Below are 18,344 nucleotides of genomic sequence, written 5' to 3'. Positions count from 1 at the left end.
TGTGTTTACACAGGCAGCCTAATTCTGATATTTATTTTTCTGAACTAATTGGTCTTTTGACCAATCGGATCAGCTCTTTTGCCAATAATTGGGCTACTTTTGTAAAGCCTAAGTGGTCTCAGTGTAACGGATGTGAAACGGCAAGCTAGTTAGCGGTGGTTCGCGCTAAATAGCGCTTCAATCGGTGACGTCACTTGCTCTGAGACCTTGAATTAGTAGTTCCTCCTTTGCTCTGCAAGGGCCGCGGCTTTTGTGGAGAGATGGGTAACGATGCTTCCTGGATGACTGTTGTTGATGTGTGCAGAGGGTCCCTGGTTCGCGCCCGGGTATGGGCGAGGGGACGGTCTAAAGTTATACTGTTACATCAGGGTCCTCTGTAACATCAGAGGACCTTTATCGCTGAATCATCTGTTGTCACTGGAGCTTCACAGACAGAGGGTCCTGTCTGGCTCACATTGAGTCATATGTACACACTTGCCCAATTGTCTGGCTGGTGCCATTGGCTGACTGTTCAGACAGGATGTTAGAGTACCATCAGGGTGTTTTCATTACGAACCAAACAGGGAACTGCCTTAATTTGCTGCAAATTGTTTTCCATTGCGAGGCAGTTAGCTACGGTGTAGAATAGTGATTATACCCCAAGTGTCAACAACAAACCTCCCAGTCTTAGTCCCCCACCTGGTCTGATAGACCCTTCCCTCCATCACAACAACACAGTCCAACCTCCCAGTCCCCGTCCCCCACCTGGTCTGATAGACCCCTCCCTCCATCACAACAACACAGTCCAACCTCCCAGTCCTCGTCCCCCACCTGGTCTGATAGACCCCTCCCTCCATCACAACAACACAGTCCAACCTCCCAGTCCTCGTCCCCCACCTGGTCTGATAGACCCCTCCCTCCATCTCAACAACACAGTCCAACCTCCCAGCCCCGTCCCCCACCTGGTCTGATAGACCCTTCCCTCCATCACAACAACACAGTCAAACCTCCCAGTCTTCGTCCCCCACCTGGTCTGATAGACCCCTCCCTCCATCACAACAACACAGTCCAACCTCCCAGTCCTCGTCCCCCACCTGGTCTGATAGACCCTTCCCTCCATCACAACAACACAGTCCAACCTCCCAGTCCCCGTCCCCCACCTGGTCTGATAGACCCCTCCCTCCATCACAACAACACAGTCCAACCTCCCAGTCCTCGTCCCCCACCTGGTCTGATAGACCCCTCCCTCCATCACTACAACACAGTCCAACCTCCCAGTCCTAGTCCCCCACCTGGTCTGATAGACCCTTCCCTCCATCACAACAACACAGTCCAACCTCCCAGTCCTAGTCCCCCCACCTGGTCTGATAGACCCTCCCTCCATCACAACAACACAGTCCAACCTCCCAGTCCTAGTCCCCCCACCTGGTCTGATAGACCCCTCCCTCCATCTCAACAACACAGTCCAACCTCCCAGTCCTAGTCCCCCCACCTGGTCTGATAGACCCTCCCTCCATCACAACAACACAGTCCAACCTCCCAGTCCTAGTCCCCCCACCTGGTCTGATAGACCCTTCCCTCCATCACAACAACACAGTCCAACCTCCCAGTCCTAGTCCCCCCACCTGGTCTGATAGACCCCTCCCTCAATCACAACAACACAGTCCAACCTCCCAGTCCTAGTCCCCCCACCTGGTCTGATAGACCCTTCCCTCCATCACAACAACACAGTCCAACCTCCCAGTCAAGAGTAGACATGGTGTTTGTGGGTCTCATCCTTTATGGGTAGGTTCAGTTGGCTACATTGCGTGACGTTTCCCCCCAAAATGGTGTACACCGTTCTTCAACAGCCTTTGTGGTATATGTGCTCCTGTTTGATGGGTGTGGCCTGATCCATGTGGGTGTGGCCTGATCCATGTGGGTGTGGCCTGATCCATGTGGGTGTGGCCTGATCCATGTGGGTGTGGCCTGATCCATGTGGGTGTGACTGTCTGAAATTGCAAAACTCGTACAGCCACACCATATGGTAATTGCCCTCTTGTGCCTCTAATCAAGTTTTTCAACTGGTCGTTCAGTACAGTACTGTTTTCCGTTGAATTCAACGCTGCACGCCGTTCTGTCATACTGAACCGCAGCTCATGTGTCAGCAGCCCAGCCAAGACTCCCTCCCCCGGACCCTCTTATTGAGCTCTATCCATTAGGTGTCAGCAGCCCAGCCAAGACTCCCTCTCCCGGACATCACCCTCTTATTGAGCCCTATCCATTAGGTGTCAGCAGCCCAGCCAAGACTCCCTCTCCCGGACATCACCCTCTTATTGAGCCCTATCCATTAGGTGTCAGCAGCCCAGCCAAGACTCCCTCCCCCGGACCCTCTTATTGAGCCCTATCCATTAGGTGTCAGCAGCCAGAGACACCTCCCACTCTGTCTCCCACCTGGCCCATAAGAGCCCCCTTTATCACAACAACAACAACAACACAGCCAAGCCAGAGTCAAGCCCCCCAGTCCCCCACAGGTGTCCACTTACATGCCTGTCTGGAATATACATCTTGGGCACCGGCTTACACTGACAGGTCCACAAGCAAGCCCACTTAACCCGCTCTCTCGCCCTCCATCTCATCTGCCCCTCTCTCTCGCCCTCCATCTCATCTGCCCCTCTCTCTCGCCCTCCATCTCACCTGCCCCGCTCTCTCGCCCTCCATCTCATCTGCCCCTCTCTCTCGCCCTCCATCTCACCTGCCCCTCTCTCTCGCCCTCCATCTCATCTGCCCTGCTCTCTCGCCCTCCATCTCATCTGCCCTGCTCCCTCGCCCTCCATCTCATCTGCCCTGCTCTCTCGCCCTCCATCTCATCTGCCCTGCTCTCTCGCCCTCCATCTCATCTGCCCTGCTCTCTCGCCCTCCATCTCATCTGCCCTGCTCTCTCGCCCTCCATCTCATCTGCCCTGCTCTCTCGCCCTCCATCTCATCTGCCCTCTCTCTCACCCTCCATCTCATCTGCCCCTCTCTCTCGCCCTCCATCTCATCTGCCCCTCTCTCTCGCCCTCCATCTCATCTGCCCCTCTCTCTCGCCCTCCATCTCACCTGCCCCTCTCTCTCGCCCTCCATCTCATCTGCCCCTCTCTCTCGCCCTCCATCTCACCTGCCCCTCTCTCTCGCCCTCCATCTCATCTGCCCTTCTCTCCCCTCCATCTCATCTCATCTGCCCTGCTCCTCGCCCTCCATCTCATCTGCCCTGCTCTCTCGCCCTCCATCTCATCTGCCCTGCTCCCTCGCCCTCCATCTCATCTGCCCTGCTCTCTCGCCCTCCATCTCATCTGCCCTGCTCTCTCGCCCTCCATCTCATCTGCCCCTCTCTCTCGCCCTCCATCTCATCTGCCCCTCTCTCTCGCCCTCCATCTCATCTGCCCCTCTCTCTCGCCCTCCATCTCATCTGCCCCTCTCTCTCGCCCTCCATCTCATCTGCCCCTCTCTCTCGCCCTCCATCTCATCTGCCCCTCTCTCTCGCCCTCCATCTCATCCGCCCCTCTCTCTCATCCCTCCATCATCTGCCCCTCTCTCTCATCCCTCCATCTCATCTGCCCCTCTCTCTCACCTCCCTCTTTCTCTCTCCTACCAGGTGATCAGACAGCTGATGAAGAAAGAGTTTACTCTGGAGTTCTCTCGGGACCGCAAGTCCATGTCTGTGTACTGTACCCCCACCAACAAAACAGGCTCTGGGTGCAAGATGTTCATCAAGGTACACACAGACACACAGACACACAGACAGACAGACAGACAGACAGACAGACAGACAGACAGACAGACAGACAGACAGACAGACAGACAGACAGACAGACAGACAGACAGACAGACAGACAGACAGACAGACAGACAGACAGACAGACTGCGACTCTATGCATTTTCTCTATAAGCCAGAGTGGGAGAGGAGCTTGGATGTCCTTTGTGACCTTTTGACCCTTCTAACACAGACACACACATACAGACACTAAATATATATCTATATCCCGCCCACCCCTCCACTCCCACAGGGTGCCCCAGAGAGTGTGCTGGAGCGTTGCCAGTACCTGCGTGTTGGCACAGGGAAGGTGGCACTGACCATGCCCCTGAAAGAGCAGCTCACCTCCCTGATCAGGGACTGGGGCACGGGCAGGGACACGCTGAGATGCCTGGGCATGGCCACACGGGACTCGCCACCTAGACAACAGGACATGGATCTGGAGAACTCCACCAAGTTTGCTGAGTATGAGGTCAGTCAGAGACGAACAAGAAGCTGGGTGAATGCCAGACTCGTGGGCAGACTAGGCAAGGAGATTACTCACTAAAAAAAGCGAAGAATGTTGTTGTGTTTTTAAAAAAAAAGTTGAACTGGGTTCCTGTTGGGAAAGACCATCCACATTGAAAGAATTGATAACGATCATCATATTTGAAATGGTTTAGTTCTACGGTGACGCCTGTCATCGATCCTTTGCTACATCCAGGTTGTATTTGAATGCTTGACTGGTTGTTTGACTTTTATCCATCTTGTGCTTATTGGTTCATTCTACTGTCTTTCCCCTCTACCCTTCCCTCCTCCGTTCTCGCTCTCTCGCTCTTCCTCGTCCTCCTCTGTCTCTCGCTCCTCCTCTGTCTCTCGCTCCTCCTCGTCCTCCTCTGGCTCTCGCTCCTCCTCGTCCTCCTCTGGCTCTCGCTTCTCCTCGTCCTCCTCTGTCTCTCGCTCCTCCTCGTCCTCCTCTCTCTCTCGCTCCTCCTCATCCTCCTCTGTCTCTCGCTCCTCCTCGTCCTCCTCTGGCTCTCGCTCCTCCTCGTCCTCCTCTGTCTCTCGCTCCTCCTCGTCCTCCTCTGTCTCTCGCTCCTCCTCGTCCTCCTCTGGCTCTCGCTCCTCCTCGTCCTCCTCTGGCTCTCGCTCCTCCTCGTCCTCCTCTGGCTCTCGCTCCTCCTCGTCCTCCTCTGGCTCTCGCTCCTCCTCGTCCTCCTCTGGCTCTCGCTCCTCCTCGTCCTCCTCTGGCTCTCGCTCCTCCTCGTCCTCCTCTGTCTCTCGCTCCTCCTCGTCCTCCTCTGGCTCTCGCTCCTCCTCGTCCTCCTCTGGCTCTCGCTCCTCCTCGTCCTCCTCTGGCTCTCGCTCCTCCTCGTCCTCCTCTGTCTCTCGCTCCTCCTCGTCCTCCTCTGGCTCTCGCTCCTCCTCGTCCTCCTCTGGCTCTCGCTCCTCCTCGTCCTCCTCTGGCTCTCGCTCCTCCTCGTCCTCCTCTGGCTCTCGCTCCTCCTCGTCCTCCTCTGTCTCTCGCTCCTCCTCGTCCTCCTCTGTCTCTCTCTCTCTACCTCTCTCCCCAGACGGGCCTAACGTTCGTTGGCTGTGTGGGTATGCTGGACCCGCCCAGGAAGGAGGTGATTGGTTCCATCCAGCTGTGCGCCGAGGCGGGCATCCGTGTTATCATGATCACCGGGGACAACAAGGGCACGGCCGTGGCCATCTGCCGACGCATCGGCATCTTCGGCGAGGATGAGGATGTACTGGGCAAGGCCTACACGGGCCGAGAGTTTGATGACCTGCCCATAGACTCCCAGAGAGATGCTGTGAAGCGGGCACGGTGCTTTGCCCGCGTGGAGCCTGCCCACAAGTCTAAGATTGTGGGCTTCCTGCAGTCGTTTGATGAGATCACTGCCATGGTGAGAAGAGGGTTGACACACAGCTCCTCCCCTAGTCCTTTAACTGCATGGCTGAGGGAGCTCAGCGCCTCATTTCATTATAATCCTGACTTGATCTAGATTAATATTGATCTTATTTCATTATAATCCTGACTTGATCTAGATTAATATTGATCTTATTTCATTATAATCCTGATTTGATCTAGATTATATTGACCTTATTTCATCATAATCCTGACTTGATCTAGATAAATATGGAATTTATTTTATTATAATTCTGACTTGATCTAGATTAATATTGACCTTATTTCATTATAATCCTGATTTGATCTAGATTAATATTGACCTTATTTAATTATAATCCTGACTTGATCCAGATTAATATTGACCTTATTTCATTATAATCCTGACTTGATCTAGATTAATATTGATCTTGTTTCATTGGTGTGCAAATTAATAAATGAATTCATAGATATGTTCGAGCGAATTCTGACTTGCCTTGACAATGAAAGAGTTCTCATGTCTGTATAACATCTTATTAACCCATAAGAGTCTAACCCTATTAAATAAAGAAACAATTCAATATTCCTCCTTCTCTCCACAGACTGGTGATGGGGTGAACGATGCGCCAGCCCTGAAGAAGGCAGAGATTGGCATTGCCATGGGCTCGGGCACAGCTGTGGCGAAGTCAGCATCTGAGATGGTTCTGTCTGACGATAACTTCTCTACCATCGTGGCGGCTGTGGAGGAGGGCAGGGCCATCTACAACAACATGAAGCAGTTCATACGATACCTCATCTCTTCCAACGTGGGAGAGGTCGTCTGGTGAGCACTGACGCATGCACTGCACACACACACACAGAGCGTATGTTTTACTATCCTTGTGGGGACCTAAAATTGATTTCCATTCAAAATGCTATTTCCCCTAACATTAACCATGCAGTGTTGTCTCTTGTTGCGATGTGTGTTTTTTTTGTCCTATATTTATATTGTATTTATTTATGTTCTGGAATTATCCCAGGCCCCCGTCCCCGCAGGAGGCCTTTCGGTAGGCCGTCATTGTAAATAAGAATTTGTTCTTAACTGACTTGCCTCGTTAAATAAAATAAAATTAACATTTTACCCTGAACCTAGCCCCTAAAATAGCCGTTTGTCCTCGTGAGGACCTGGGAAATGTCCTTCTTTCACTCTCCTTGTTGGGTCTGGGGGATTTCCAGTAACCATGACGATAGTAATGCAAGCCCACCACATCAGACAGACACACATACGTTGTCCAGTCTCCTAACCAGAGTTCTCAGGAATAATGACTCTGGTCTTGTCTTTCTGATGTGTGTCCCCCCCGCTGTCTGGAAGCATCTTCTTGACGGCCATCTTGGGTCTTCCTGAGGCTCTGATCCCGGTCCAGTTGCTGTGGGTCAACCTGGTGACAGATGGTCTCCCTGCGACTGCCCTGGGCTTCAACCCCCCAGACCTGGACATCATGGACAAGCCGCCCCGCAACCCCAAGGAGCCCCTCATCTCTGGGTGGCTGTTCTTCAGATACCTGGCCATCGGAGGTGAGACACTGTCTGGTCTACTGGACACTGGTTAGAATACAACAGGAAGTTACCCATCGGCAGCTCATTCAGACTCTTTTGTATCCGTAATGTATTCTTGTGAGCTATAATCATAAATTTCATGCTAGCTACTTAAAGATTATCCATTGGGGATTAAATCATGATGGACTTGGATCTCACTGTTGCTGGGTCTCAGTCTGACTCTGTGTCCTTGCAGGGTATGTTGGTCTGGGCACGGTGGGTGCTGCCACCTGGTGGTACTTGTATGATGATGAAGGTCCTCATGTGTCCTTCTACCAGCTGGTGAGTGGAAACAAACACACCATTACAGAGACTTCATTAGGGCCTTATTCATTAGACACCAAGTGGAAGAAAACAGACTGAAACAGGGAGGGACTGTCCAATAAGAAACTGGTTTGCTACAGTGTGTCCTAATGAGTACAGTAAGACCTAGTATTGAATATGTATTAGGATCCCCATTAGTCTTCCTAAGGTCCAAACAGGGTTAAAACAATGACATTGTAACAAAACAACAGCCTGCATACATAAAAACATAACATTATAAAGTCATTATTACATTATAACTCTATAACAAAGTGACTATATATATGTGTGTGTGTGTGTGTGTGTGTGTGTGTGTGTGTGTGTGTGTGTGTGTGTGTGTGTGTGTGTGTGTGTGTGTGTGTGTGTGTGATTTGTCTCTCTTTCACGGTCCGCGTTATACCGTTTCTGTTGTTTTTTTAAATCTGATTTTACTGATAGTTTGATTTAATTGATATGGAAGAGTTCCATGAGGTCATGGCTCTCTGAGTTACTGTAGAGTCCACCCTTTATCTCTGCTGCCCCTGGAAAAGTTCTGGTGGAAAGGCACTTTTGAATCTCGTGTGTGTGTGTTTTCAGACCATAGTGCTTTATCACGTAGGACTGATCTGGACTGGATTTGGCTGTTCTTATGGTCAGCCCCAGGTTACCCCATCAGCTGTTTGCCATGACGACGGTCTCTAGGGGTCATACAAACAGAGCAATAGAATTGGAGGATAATGAGACATGTGGTCTGAGAGAAGGAAGAAGAATGTCAGAGAAACAGGAAGAAGAATGTCAGAGAAACAGGAAGAAGAATGTCAGAGAAACAGGAAGAAGAATGTCAGAGAAACAGGAAGAAGAATGTTAGAGAAACAGGAAGAAGAATTTCAGAGAAACAGGAAGAAGAATGTCAGAAACAAGAAGCAGAATGTTAGATAAACAGGAAGCAGAATGCTAGAGAAACAGGAAGCAGAATGTTAGAGAAACAGGAAGCAGGAAGCAGAATGTTAGAGAAACAGGAAGCAGAATGTCAGAGAAACAGGAAGCAGAATGTCAGAGAAACAGGAAGAAGAATGCTAGAGAAACAGGAAGAACAGGAGAGGAGGAGGAGGAGAGGAACTGAGTCCAAGGGTCTCCTGCAGCTGCTGTGGGGTTCGGATCTGATCTGGGACACAACACAGCCTGTCTCAGGGGGGTTAGGTCACTTCCTGTGGACACCGCACACATTCACACACACACTATGTTCTCCGAATGTTCTGATCATTTACTTGTGGGAAGTCAGTCAAGTTCATCTAAGACCATGTATGAAGCTTTGGAATAATACTCAAAAGTATAATTCATGTATCTACAGTGCATCTGAAAAGTATTCAGACTCCTTGACTTTTTCCACATTTTGTTCAATTAAAGCCTTATTCTAAAATATATTACATTGTTCCACCCCCTCAATCTACACACAATACTCCATAATGACAAAGCAAAAACAGTTTTGAAGAAATTTTAGCAAATGTTTAAAAAATATATATATATAAAAATCAGCGGAAATATCACATTTACTTTATTTAAGCCATTTTGCCACAACTTTCAGACGTGTGCTTGAAACATTGTCCATTTGGAAGACCCATTTTAAACAAGCTTTAACTTCCTGACTGATGTCTTGAGATGGGCCACTCAAAGACATTCATATACAAGTCTAGAAGCCACTCCTGTGTTGTCTTGGCTGTGTGTTTCTTATCCTGTTGGAAGGTGAACCTTCTCCCAGTCTGTCCTTAGCTTTGGATGTTGTCCTTGCACATTTTGCCACAATTTTCAGGTCATCTCAAGGATGATTGGAAACAGGATGCACCCGGGTTCAAGTTCCGAAAATCAGGTTTGTAAATAAGGCGTCCTTCCTTTGATGTTGATGTTGATCAGTTCTGTTTTAAATCCATTTTATAGGACTGAGGTCAGGGCTTTGTAAAAACCTGTTGATGACCACTCCATTTTACCTTGACTTTGTTGTCCTTAAGCCATTTTGCCACAACTTTCCGAATGTGTTGGGGTCAGGGTCCATTTGGAAGACCCATTTGCGCCTAGTGGTTAACTTCGGCAGACTGATGTCTTGAGATGGGCCACTAAAGTGGTTCATGTAGGGGTCTAGGGTAGCCTTGTTTTTAGAGCCACTGTGTTGTCTTGGCTTAGTGTGTAGGGTCGTTGTCCTGTGGTTAGAGTGAACCGGTTCGCCCCAGTCTTAGAGTGTAGGGGCCTTAGCACTTGGGTTAGATTTTCATCAAAGATCCTAGTGGTTACTTTAGGGGCTAGGTTCATCCTTGGTTAGAGTGTGGGCTAGGTCTCCCAGTCTCTGCCACTGAAAAGCATCCGCCAGTGGTGATTCTGGGGCTCCACCATGGTTCACTGTAGAGGCGGTGGTGCCAGTGGTTCCTCCAGATGTGACACTTTGGCATTCAGGCCAAAGGTTCAATCTTGGTTTCATCAAACCGGAGGGTCTTGTTTCTAAATCTGAGAGTCCTTCAGGTGCCTGTTCGGCAAACTCCTACTGGTTAGTCATGTGGGGCTTTAGGTGAGCCTAGTGGTTCTGTCTGGCGGCAGGGTAGCCTAAAGGTTAGAGTGTAGGGGGAATGGTGCAGAGATGGTTAGAGTGTCTGGAAGGTTCTCCTATGGTCCACTGAGGTAGGGGCGGCAGGGTCATTGGTTAGAGTGTAGGGGCCAGGGTAGCCTAGTGGTTAGAGTGTAGGAGGCGGCAGGGTAGCCTAGTGGTTAGAGTGTGGGGCGGCAGGGTCCTGTGGTTAGAGCTCTAGGGACAATTCCTTCGTAGCCTCATGGTTGAGTTTTTGGGCTGAGGGTGCACTGGTTAGAGTGTGGGGCCATATAGACTGGTGGTTGCCTTTCCAGATCATGGTAGCCAGTCAATTACATTTTACCGGCAGGAGGACCTAGTGGTTAGAGTGTAGGGCGGCTCAGGATGAGCAATGGTTAGAGGATGGGCGGCTGGGTAGCCTAGTGGTTAGAGTGTAGGGCGGCAGGGTAGCCTAGTGGTTTGAGTGTAAAGGGGTAGCCTAGTGGTTAGAGAATTTCTAAAAACCTAGTTTCGGTCATTAGGGGCCTATGGTTGATGAGGGGCGGCAGGGTATGTTTTAGAGTGAATCCATTTTAGGATGACAAAATGTGTGGGGGGGGGTAGCCTAGTGGTTAGAATACTATCCGGGTGCCTGTGGTTAGAGTGTAGGGGCGGCAGGGTAGCCTTGTGGTTAGAGTGTAGGGGCGGTAGGTAGCCTAGTGGTTAGAGTGTAGGGGCGGTAGGTAGCCTAGTGGTTAGAGTGTAGGGGCGGCAGGGTAGCCTAGTGGTTAGAGTAATAATAATAGGGTAGCCTTTGGTTAGAGTGTATCGGCAGGGTAGCCTTGTGGTTACAGTCATGGGCGCAGGGTAGCATGGTTAGAGTGTAGGGGCGGTGGTCCCTAGTGGTTAGAGTGTAACCCACTAGCCTGGGTTAGAGTGTAGCGGCATGGGTAGCCAGTGGTGAGCTACAGAAGGAGCCTAGTGTAGGGGCGGCAGGGTAGCCTAGTGGTTAGAGTGTAGGGGCGGCAGGGTAGCCTAGTGGTTAGAGTGTAGGGGCGGCAGGGTAGCCTAGTGGTTAGAGTGTAGGGGCGGTAGGTAGCCTAGTGGTTAGAGTGTAGGGGTGGCAGGGTAGCCTAGTGGTTAGAGTGTAGGGGCGGCAGGGTAGCCTAGTGGTTAGAGTGTAGGGGCGGTAGGGTAGCCTAGTGGTTAGAGTGTAGGGGCGGTAGGTAGCCTAGTGGTTAGAGTGTAGGGCGGTAGGTAGCCTAGTGGTTAGAGTGTAGGGGCGGTAGGTTAGCCTAGTGGTTAGAGTGTAGGGGCGGCAGGGTAGCCTAGTGGTTAGAGTGTTAGGTGGTTAGAGTGTAGGGGTGGCAGGGTAGCCTAGTGGTTAGAGTGTAGGGGTAAATGTAGGGTAGCCTAGTGGTTAGAGTGTAGGGGCGGCAGGGTAGCCTAGTGGTTAGAGTGTAGGGTCTGCGGTAGGTTAGCCTAGTGGTTAGAGTGTAGGGGCGGCAGGGTAGCCTAGTGGTTAGAGTGTAGGGGCGGCAGGGTAGCCTAGTGGTTAGAGTGTAGGGGCGGCAGGGTAGCCTAGTGGTTAGAGTGTAGGGCGGCAGGGTAGCCTAGTGGTTAGAGTGTAGGGGCGGCAGGTTAGCCTAGTGGTTAGAGTGTAGGGGGGTTAGGTAGCCTAGTGGTTAGAGTGTAGGGGCGGCAGGGTAGCCTAGTGGTTAGAGTGTAGAGGTGGTAGGTATAGCCTAGTGGTTAGAGTGTAGGGGCGGCAGGGTAGCCTAGTGGTTAGAGTGTAGGGGCGGTAGGGTAGCCTAGTGGTTAGAGTGTAGGGGCGGCAGGGTAGCCTAGTGGTTAGAGTGTAGGGGCGGTAGGTAGCCTAGTGGTTAGAGTGTAGGGGCGGCAGGGTAGCCTAGTGGTTAGAGTGTAGGGGCGGTAGGGTAGCCTAGTGGTTAGAGTGTAGGGGCGGTAGGTTAGCCTAGTGGTTAGAGTGTAGGGGCGGCAGGGTAGCCTAGTGGTTAGAGTGTAGGGGCGGCAGGGTAGCCTAGTGGTTAGAGTGTAGGGGCGGCAGGGTAGCCTAGTGGTTAGAGTGTAGGGGCGGCAGGGTAGCCTAGTGGTTAGAGTGTAGGGGCGGCAGAGGGTAGCCTAGTGGTTAGAGTGTAGAGGCGGTAGGTAGCCTAGTGGTTAGAGTGTTGGACTTGGAACCGGAAGGTTGCAAGTTCAAATGTAGGGCTGACAGGTAGCCTAGTGGTTCTGCCCTGAACAGGCAGTTAACCCACTGGTTCCTGTAGACCAGTTAGCCTAGTGGTTAGGCTATCATTGAAAATATGAATTTCTTGGTTAGACCGTACTTGCCTAGTTAAATAAAGTGGTAAAAAAATATATATTTTAAAAAAATATATAGAATTGAAGAGTGGTTTGAGTGTACGGTGCAGCAGGGTAGCCCATGGTTACTGTCAGAGGCACTTGGTTGCAGTGTACTGTCATGTATGTTTCTGTGGTTATGTGTGTAGGGGCCCCAGGGTAGCCTAGTGGTTAGAGTGTAGGGGCGGCAGAGGCAGCCTTTATGCAGTGTACTGTCATGCCTATGTTTCTGTTGTCTAGTGGTTAGAGTGTGCTTGGTAGCCTAGTGGTTAGAGTGTAGGCGGTTAGCCTTTGGTTAGAGTGTACACAGAGGCACTTTATGCAGTGTACTGTCATGTATGTTTCTGTTGTCTAGTGCCTGTGGTTAACCCGGTTACCTTTGTGGTCTCTCTACACAGAGGCACCTTTATAGCAGTGTACTGTCATGTATGTTTCTGTTGTCTATGTTGCAATTTCAACCCCTGAGCTGACCTTTTGTCCTCTCTCTCCAACAGAGGCACTTTATGCAGTGTTCTGTCATGTATGTTTCTGTTGTCTATGTGCTGTGAACCCCGCTTACCTTTTGTCCTCTTCTTAACACAGAGGCACTTTAAATAAAGTGTAAAAAAATATCATGTATGTTTCTGTTGTCTATGTGCTGTGAACCCCGCTTACCTTTTGTCCTCTCTCAGCACAGAGGCACTTTATGCAGTGTACTGTCATGTATGTTTCTGTTGTCTATGTGCTGTGAACCCCGCTCACCTTTTGTCCTCTCTCTCCACACAGAGGCACTTTATGCAGTGTACTGTCATGTATGTTTCTGTTGTCTATGTGCAGTGAACCCCGCTCACCTTTTGTCCTCTCTCTCCACACAGAGGCACTTTATGCAGTGTACTGTCATGTATGTTTCTGTTGTCTATGTGCTGTGAACCCCGCTCACCTTTTGTCCTCTCTCTCCACACAGAGGCACTTTATGCAGTGTACTGTCATGTATGTTTCTGTTGTCTATGTGCTGTGAACCCCGCTCACCTTTGTCCTCTCTCTCCACACAGAGGCACTTTATGCAGTGTACTGTCATGTATGTTTCTGTTGTCTATGTGCTGTGAACCCCACTCACCTTTTGTCCTCTCTCTCCACACAGAGGCACTTCATGCAGTGCTCGGAGGACAACCTCATGTTCCAGGGCATGGACTGTGAGGTGTTTGAGTCTCGTTTCCCCACCACCATGGCCCTCTCCGTGCTGGTCACCATAGAGATGTTCAACTCCCTCAACAGGTCAATCAGCAGCCTCTCCTACTTAGAGGGAACATCGCTATATGATTGTATGTACAGTTGATGTCGGAAGTATAGTTTGTTAACAAGAAAAATTGTGGAGTGGTTGACAAACGAGTTTTAAATGACTCCAACCTAAGTGTAGGTAAACTTCCGACAACAACTTTATAAGCCTTTTATAAGTACGGTTTATTCTATTTGCTTTAATGATAGCATAGCCTACAGTCACATCCATGTTACTATGGTTATGACTGGTTTCCCACAGCGTCAGCATGTTATTTCTGGGTAGTTGGAAGGCATCTATTTCCACATCTCGAACATGAAGAGACGTCATCGGGGTGTTTTGTGATGGAGGGAGGAGAGGCACTCTGAGGGAAAACTCTGACTCCAGGGTTTCCTATGGAGTAGCCCTGTCAGAAGCTACCCACAAACCCATAGGCCTAATCTCTCTAATCTCTCTCTCTCTCTAATCTCTCTCTCTCTCTCTCTCTCTCTCTCTCTCTCTCTCTCTCTCTCTCTCTCTCTCTCTCTCTCTCTCTCTCTCTCTCTCTCTCTCTCTCTCTCTCTCTCTCTCTCTCTCTCTCTCTCTCTCTCTCTCTCTCTCTCTCTCTCTCTCTCTCTCTCTCTCTCTCTCTCTCTCTCTCTCTCTCTCTCTCTCTCTCTCTCTCTCTCTCTCTCTCTCTCTCTCTCTCTCTCTCTCTCTCTCTCGAGTGGGAAACATTTCTTTGGGAAGGAAATATTATTATTAATAGTTCTAGGGTCAGTAAAAAAAAAAGAAGTAAATGGTGGTTCATTTCTCCAAGCCAAAACGAGGCACTGTATAATTGACCAATGGAGCACATTAAGTTGCCGTTGGATCGAGAAGCCTGTTTTCATTCGGTTTGAACTCCATCCATGTGATGTATGACGAATATCACCATAGTAACAGATGAGGAAGGAACACGTTCATGGAAGAGACGTTTGGGTTAAAGTACAGAATAACTATTTACATTTTAAAGTGGAATATATTAAGCGGTCAGCCCACGGGGCGGCAGTGGTTAGAGTGGAGAGGAGGCAGGTAGCCTAGTGGTTAGAGTGGAGAGGAGGCAGGTAGCCTAGTGGTTAGAGTGGAGAGGAGGTAGGTAGCCTAGTGGTTAGAGTGGAGAGGAGGTAGGTAGCCTAGTGGTTAGAGTGGAGAGGAGGTAGGTAGCCTAGTGGTTAGAGTGTAGAGGAGGCAGGTAGCCTAGTGGTTAGAGTGTAGAGGAGGTAGGTAGCCTAGTGGTTAGAGTGTAGAGGAGGCAGGTAGCCTAGTGGTTAGAGTGTAGAGGAGGCAGGTAGCCTAGTGGTTAGAGTGTAGGGGCGGCAGGGTAGCCTAGTGGTTAGAGTGTAGGGGCGGCAGGTAGCCTAGTGGTTAGAGTGTAGAGGAGGCAGGTAGCCTGTGGTTAGAGTGTAGAGGAGGCAGGTAGCCTAGTGGTTAGAGTCTAGAGGAGGTAGGTAGCCTAGTGGTTAGAGTCTAGAGGAGGTAGGTAGCCTAGTGGTTAGAGTGTAGACGTTCGGCAGGGTAGCCTAGTGGTTAGAGTGTAGACGTTCGGCCAGGGTAGCCTAGTGGTTAGAGTGTAGGGCGGCAGGGTAGCCTAGTGGTTAGAGTGTAGGGCGGCAGGGTAGCCTAGTGGTTAGAGTGTAGGGGCGGCCTAGGGTAGCCTAGTGGTTAGAGTGTAGGGGCGGCAGGGTAGCCTAGTGGTTAGAGTGTAGGGGCGGCAGGGTAGCCTAGTGGTTAGAGTGTAGGGGCGGCAGGGTAGCCTAGTGGTTAGAGTGTAGAGGAGGCAGTTAGCCTAGTGGTTGGAGTGTAGAGGAGGCAGGTAGCCTAGTGGTTAGAGTGTAGAGGAGGCAGGTAGCCTAGTGGTTAGAGTGTAGAGGAGGCAGGTAGCCTAGTGGTTAGAGTGTAGGGGCGGCAGGGTAGCCTAGTGGTTAGAGTGTAGGGGCGGCAGGTAGCCTAGTGGTTAGTGTAGGGGCGGACAGGTAGCCTAGTGGTTAGAGTGTAGGGCGTGACAGGTAGCCTAGTGGTTAGAGTGTACCCAGGACAGTTAATGATACTTTATTAAAAGTGACAGTTAATGATACTATTACTCAGCGGCAGGTAGCCTAGTGGTTAGTGTAGGGGCGGCAGGTAGCCTAGTGGTTAGAGTGTAGGGGCGGCAGGTAGCCTAGTGGTTAGTGTAGGGGCGGCAGGGTAGCCTAGTGGTTAGAGTGTTGGACTAGTTCAACCCCCGAGCTGACAAGGTACAAATCTGTCGTTCTGCCCCTGAACAGGCAGTTAACCCACTGTTCCTAGACCAGTTAACCCACTGTTCCTAGACCAGTTAACCCACTGTTCCTAGACCAGTTAACCCACTGTTCCTAGACCAGTTAACCCCTCCTCCTCTGTAGTGTAATCTTTGTCCTGTAGACCATGTTTCGCTGCCCAGGTCTGGGATCAGTAGTTGTTGTAGTGTGACTCCTCCTCCTCTGTAGTGTAATCTTTGTCCTGTAGACCATGTTTCGCTGCCCAGGTCTGGGATCAGTAGGTGTTGTAGTGTGACTCCTCCTCCTCTGTAGTGTAATCTTTGTCCTGTAGACCATGTTTCGCTGCCCAGGTCTGGGATCAGTAGTTGTTGTAATGTGACCCCTCCTCCTCTGTAGTGTAATCTTTGTCCTGTAGACCATGTTTCGCTGCCCAGGTCTGGGATCAGTAGTTGTTGTAATGTGATTCCTCCTCCTCTGGACCCTAGTCTGTCAGAGAACCAGTCCATGATCAGGATGCCTCCGTGGGTCAACTTCTGGCTGCTGGGAGCAATCTTCCTCTCCATGTCCCTCCACTTCCTCATCCTCTACGTTGAGCCGTTGCCTGTGAGTACAGTGTGTGTGTATGTGTATATATACAGTCTCTGTCCATCGGCAAGAGTATGATTTATTGTGTATCCCTCTCTCTTTCTTTCTCTCTCTGACCTCTCTTTTTCTCTCTCTCTTTCTCTCTTTCTCTCTCTGACCTCTCTTTTTCTCTCTCTCTTTCTCTCTTTCTCTCGTTCTTTCTTTCTTTATTTCTCTCGTTCTTTCTTTCTTTCTCTCGTTCTTTCTTTCTTTCGTTCTTTCGTTCTTTCGTTCTTTCGTTCTTTCGTTCTTTCGTTCTTTCGTTCTTTCGTTCTTTCTTTCTTTCTTTCGTTCGTTCTTTCGTTCTTTCGTTCGTTCTTTCGTTCTTTCGTTCGTTCTTTCGTTCTTTCTTTCTTTCTTTCTTTCTTTCTTTCTTTCGTTCTTTCGTTCTTTCGTTCTTTCGTTCTTTCGTTCTTTCTTTCTTTCTTTCTTTCTTTCTTTCTTTCTTTCTTTCTTTCTTTCTTTCTTTCTTTCTATGACCTCTATTTCTATGACCTCTATCTAGCTGATCTTCCAGGTGATCCCTCTGACCTGGTGCCAGTGGATCGTGGTCCTCAAGATATCATTTCCTGTCATCCTATTGGACGAGGCCCTCAAGTACATCTCCCGCAACCACTTAGACGGTACAACTCAGTGTCTAAAATGAGCTTCCTGTAGAGGAATGTGATTGTTAGGTTTCCATAGAGACTGTAACAGGGCTTTGGCGAGACAACAGAGTTATAAGGATAGCTTCTCTTCTAGGGCTTAATGGAAAAATCTCCCAAAGGGACTGTTTCTTACTTTCCCCTCTTTTTCTGCATTCTTTATTCAGCCTAAACTCTCTCCTCTCTTCTTCTAGAAAATGTATCTTAGTCTTTTCTTCCCCTCTGCTTCCTCTTTCAATATAATAATAATAATATATAATATATATATATATATATATCTTTCCACCTCTCGGAACGTACATATTTAGCAAAAAACCTGCTAGGTTTTGGACTTAGCCATATATTTTTGGTTAGTTTCCATTAGTTTTTTTGGCTCCGGGTTAAGCCCCATGCATGGACACATCCATGTACTGTAGACGTTCATGTGGTATTATTATTGATGTTGTGTTTCTCCTCCCCAACAGACAACGACGACAAGAAGTACAGGAACAGGCAGCTAAAATATTAAGACTCTCTCACTCTCACACACACACACACACACACACACACACACACACACACACACACACACACACACACACACACACACACACACACACACACACACATGTTCACGTAGGCCCAGGAAAGAGTGATGAAAACTACAAAACACACCCAGGACTTAAAAACGTTCCACTCATCGCTTTTGACTCTGTACAGTAACATAGTGGTGCAATAGGTAGACCATGGAGAGAGAGAGAGATGGGTAGGAGGAGAGCGGGGAATTGTGATGTCGACACACAGAGAGAGAGAGAGAGAGAGAGAGATGGGTAGGAGGAGAGCGGGGAATTGTGATGTCTACACAGAGAGAGAGAGAGAGAGGGGCATAACCTGGAGGTTACAGACAGACTTGATGGTACCAACAACAGACAGACACTGGCATGCAGGAGAAGATACTACCAACGGGCAGTAAGAGGAACCACGCTGCTCGGCCTGAGGTGTCTGCCCACCCCCCATGCCAGATGTCTGTGGCAGACTGTTCTGGGTGTATCCAGTACTCATGTGTCCATCCCACCCCATATGAACCCCTCGGTCTGCCAAGGCTTCTGTCATTCAGATCCACAGTATTGTCAGTGGTCTGTGCTGCTCTGCCAGGGTCATGGTAGTCAGACCATCACACTGTAACTA

At 49.7% G+C, this 18,344-nt stretch overlaps 1 protein-coding gene across 2 annotated transcripts in view; it reads left to right on the top strand.

The window, feature by feature from the left end:
• LOC118389758 (sarcoplasmic/endoplasmic reticulum calcium ATPase 1-like) overlaps nucleotides 1–17,774 on the top strand; it is a 118,458-nt gene extending 100,684 nt beyond the window's left edge. For both annotated transcript variants that reach the window (XM_052529366.1, XM_052529365.1), the window contains 10 exons: nucleotides 3,596–3,715; nucleotides 4,008–4,226; nucleotides 5,308–5,643; nucleotides 6,227–6,447; nucleotides 6,976–7,178; nucleotides 7,396–7,481; nucleotides 13,517–13,650; nucleotides 16,395–16,512; nucleotides 17,039–17,156; nucleotides 17,642–17,774. In XM_052529366.1, coding sequence (XP_052385326.1) covers nucleotides 3,596–3,715; nucleotides 4,008–4,226; nucleotides 5,308–5,643; nucleotides 6,227–6,447; nucleotides 6,976–7,178; nucleotides 7,396–7,481; nucleotides 13,517–13,650; nucleotides 16,395–16,512; nucleotides 17,039–17,156; nucleotides 17,642–17,685 — 1,599 coding nt within the window. In that variant the 3' untranslated portion in view covers nucleotides 17,686–17,774. The remainder of the gene's footprint in view (nucleotides 1–3,595; nucleotides 3,716–4,007; nucleotides 4,227–5,307; nucleotides 5,644–6,226; nucleotides 6,448–6,975; nucleotides 7,179–7,395; nucleotides 7,482–13,516; nucleotides 13,651–16,394; nucleotides 16,513–17,038; nucleotides 17,157–17,641) is intronic.
• The last annotated feature ends 570 nt before the right edge of the window (nucleotides 17,775–18,344 follow it).

This window comes from Oncorhynchus keta, chromosome 11, assembly GCF_023373465.1.
Source record: "Oncorhynchus keta strain PuntledgeMale-10-30-2019 chromosome 11, Oket_V2, whole genome shotgun sequence".
In the NCBI taxonomy this organism is placed as follows: domain Eukaryota; kingdom Metazoa; phylum Chordata; class Actinopteri; order Salmoniformes; family Salmonidae; genus Oncorhynchus; species Oncorhynchus keta.
The sequence above is the reverse complement of the archived record's forward strand: the minus strand, read 5'-3'. Positions and strand labels throughout refer to the sequence as shown.